This window comes from Castanea sativa, chromosome 2 (assembly GCF_040712315.1).
Source record: "Castanea sativa cultivar Marrone di Chiusa Pesio chromosome 2, ASM4071231v1".
NCBI lineage: Eukaryota > Viridiplantae > Streptophyta > Magnoliopsida > Fagales > Fagaceae > Castanea > Castanea sativa.
This window is the reverse complement of record NC_134014.1, coordinates 51,497,150-51,499,837: the sequence shown is the minus strand read 5'-3', so window position 1 is coordinate 51,499,837 and position 2,688 is coordinate 51,497,150. Positions and strand designations below refer to the sequence as shown.

Sequence of the window (2,688 nt, the reverse complement as noted above, 5' to 3'; positions counted from 1 at the left end):
AGATGTAAAAACAAAGGTAATTGCCCGTGGTTTTTGGGCTTTTATAACATTGTATTTTACTTACATATGTTGTACTTGTGTGTGCTTTGAGACCCGTCAACCTCTTTGACTCGTTAGCAACTTGTATCCGTTAAGGTTGGATCTTATCTTTTGGCTCAGCCAGTAATACACATCCGTTTAGGCGGAATCTTATTACTTAGGCCTTTTTTTTTCTTCATCTTCGTCAGTAATGCACATCTGCCTACGTGGAATTTTATTACTTAAGCTTTTTTGTTCTTCGCCTTCGTCAATAATGTACATCCGTCTACGCGGAATCCTATTACTTAGGCTTTTTTGTTTTTCGCCTTCGTCAGTAATGTACATCCGTCTACGCGGAATCTTATTACTTAGGCTTTTTGGGTTCCCGGGATTTACTGCTGACGAGACCTGTATGAAGACATTAGTTGAATCTTAATTTCAGTAATTTTCAGGAATGAGTACATTTTTGTGTTACATCTGTTGATGGTATTTCTTCAAGTGCTCAATTTTCCAGGGTTGCGGGAGCCTTTGCCCGTCTAAGGTTTCCAAGTGATAGCTGCCTTGCTGGGAGTAGTGGACGATTCTGTAAGGTCCTTCCCACGTAGGACCGAGCTTTTCTTGGGCGGAATTTTTGGTCGCCGTGGTGACCTTGAGCAGGACGAGGTCGCCTATTTCAAGTCGTCTGAGCTTGACCCTTTTGTTGTAGTACTCGGCCATTTTCCGCTGGTACTCCACCATCTTGCTGGAGGCCTTGTCTCTTATCTCGTCCAGGCAGTCCAGATTGATTCGCAGTTGGTCGTTGTTGTCTTTCTAGCGGAATACTTCTCTCCTGACGCTGACCACTCCTACCTCGACTGGGATTACCGCCTCAGTGCCATAAGTGAGCCTGAAAGGCGTCTCTCCCGTTGGGGTTCTTGCTGTTGTTCTGTAGGCCCACAAGACATTGGGCAATTCTTCCGGCCAGGCGCCCTTCGCTTCGTCCAGTCTGGCTTTGATAATCTTGAGCAGTGTTTGGTTAGTCACCTCTGTCTGTATGTTCGCCTGTGGGTGTCCCGAGGACGAGAATTGGTTCCTGATGCCTAGTCCCGAGCAAAAGTCTTTGAATCCCTAGCTGTCGAACTGCTGCCCGTTATCTGATATAATCGTCCTTGGAATCCCGAACCTGCAAATTATATTCTTCCATACGAAGCTACGGATCCGTGCCTCTGTGATAGTTCCTATTGCTTCTACTTCGACCCCCTTTGTGAAGTAATCAATAGCAACGAGCAGGAACCTTGCCTGTCCTTTTCCTAGGGGCAATGGGCAGACGATATCAATTCCCCATTGTGCGAATGGCCATGGGGAGGTTATTGTTGTCAGTTTCTCTGCCGGCAGCCTCTGGACATTCTCGAACCTCTAGCATTTATCACACCTCTTGACGAGCTCCGCTACGTCTACCTGTATGGTTGGCCAGAAATATCCTATTCGAATGACTTTGCTTACCAGAGATCTAGGCCCAGCATGGTCTCCACAAATTCCTTCGTGGACTTCTCGAAGGATGTACTTGGCTTCTTCTTTGTTGACACACTTTAAGTAGGGCATGGAGAAGCCCCTTTTGTATAAGGTGTCATTCAAAATCGTAAATCTAGCTGCTCTTGTTTTGATCCTCTTGGCCTCTAGGGCGTCGTGAGGGAGGTGCCCATCTTGGAGAAACGACACGATCGGTGCCATCCAACTATTTACGCTCTGGATGGAAAATATTGGGACTTCTTCGATGCTAGGGCATTTCTGAATCTCCATGAGTACTTCCCCGTTCGTCGGTTTTTCTTCTAACGAGGCCATCTTCACGATCTCATCTGTCGCCATATTTTGGTCTCTTGGGATCCGAACAAACTCCAGCTTATCGAACTCTCGGGCTAGATGTTTCGTCAACTTGAGGTACTTCTGCATTCTCTCCTCTTTTACCTCATACTCTTCCTTGATCTGCCCTATTGCCAATTTCGAGTCGCTCTGGATGAGCAGGTTCTTAGCCCCAAGTGCTTGCCCGAGTCTCAATCCCGTTAGTATTCCTTCATACTAGACCTCGTTGTTGGTTGTCGGGAATTTCAGTTGAACTCCATATCTGAGTTTTTCTCCATCAGGGGTGTTTATGATAACCCCTACTCCACCCCTCTTTTGGGCTGATGAGCCATCAGTCTGGATTGTCCACTGTTCTACCTCATCTCTGCGGTCGTCATCTTCTGGAAGGGTGAACTCGGCAATGAAATCTGCTAGAGCTTGCGCCTTGATGGCTGTTCTGGGATGGTACTCGATGTCGAACTGGATGAGTTCGATTGCCCACTGGACTATTCTACCTACTGCCTCAGGTTTGTTCATGGATTTCTTGATTGGTTGGTCTGTCATTACCAAGATGTGATGTGCTTCGAAGTACGATCGCAGCTTCCGTGAAGCCACTATTAAAGCGAATGCAATCTTCTCAATCCTGGGATACTTGGCTTCTGCTCCCTGGAAGGCTTGGCTGATGTAGTAAACTAGAAGCTGCTTCTTATCTTCCTCTCGAATCAGGGCTGCACTGACGGCCGTGGTTGATGCTGCCAGGTATAGATAAAGGTTTTCTCCTTCCTTCGACGGACTCAGAAAGGGCGGTTTACTCAGGTAACGTTTGAGCTCTTGAAACGCTGCTTCGCATTC

The 2,688-nt window shown here is 46.9% G+C and overlaps 1 protein-coding gene across 1 annotated transcript; it reads right to left on the bottom strand.

The window, feature by feature from the left end:
- Nucleotides 1–1,125: 1,125 nt before the first annotated feature.
- LOC142625494 (uncharacterized) lies at nucleotides 1,126–1,947 on the bottom strand. Its single transcript, XM_075799139.1, has 2 exons — nucleotides 1,501–1,947; nucleotides 1,126–1,395 (listed from the first exon to the last, which is right to left on the bottom strand). Exons 1-2 carry the CDS (start codon nucleotides 1,945–1,947, stop codon nucleotides 1,126–1,128), a joined length of 717 nt encoding a protein of 238 aa, XP_075655254.1.
- Between the last annotated feature and the right edge of the window lie 741 nt (nucleotides 1,948–2,688).

Excerpts from the sequence above, each read along its gene's own strand:
- LOC142625494 (XM_075799139.1), bottom strand. The coding sequence starts at position 1,947 with ATGCAGAAGTACCTCAAGTTGACGAAACATCTAGCCCGAGAGTTCGAT. Across the intron at positions 1,396-1,500 it reads ATGCTGGGCCTAGATCTCTG|AGGCTGCCGGCAGAGAAACT; the intron begins GTAAGCAAAGTC and ends GAGAATGTCCAG.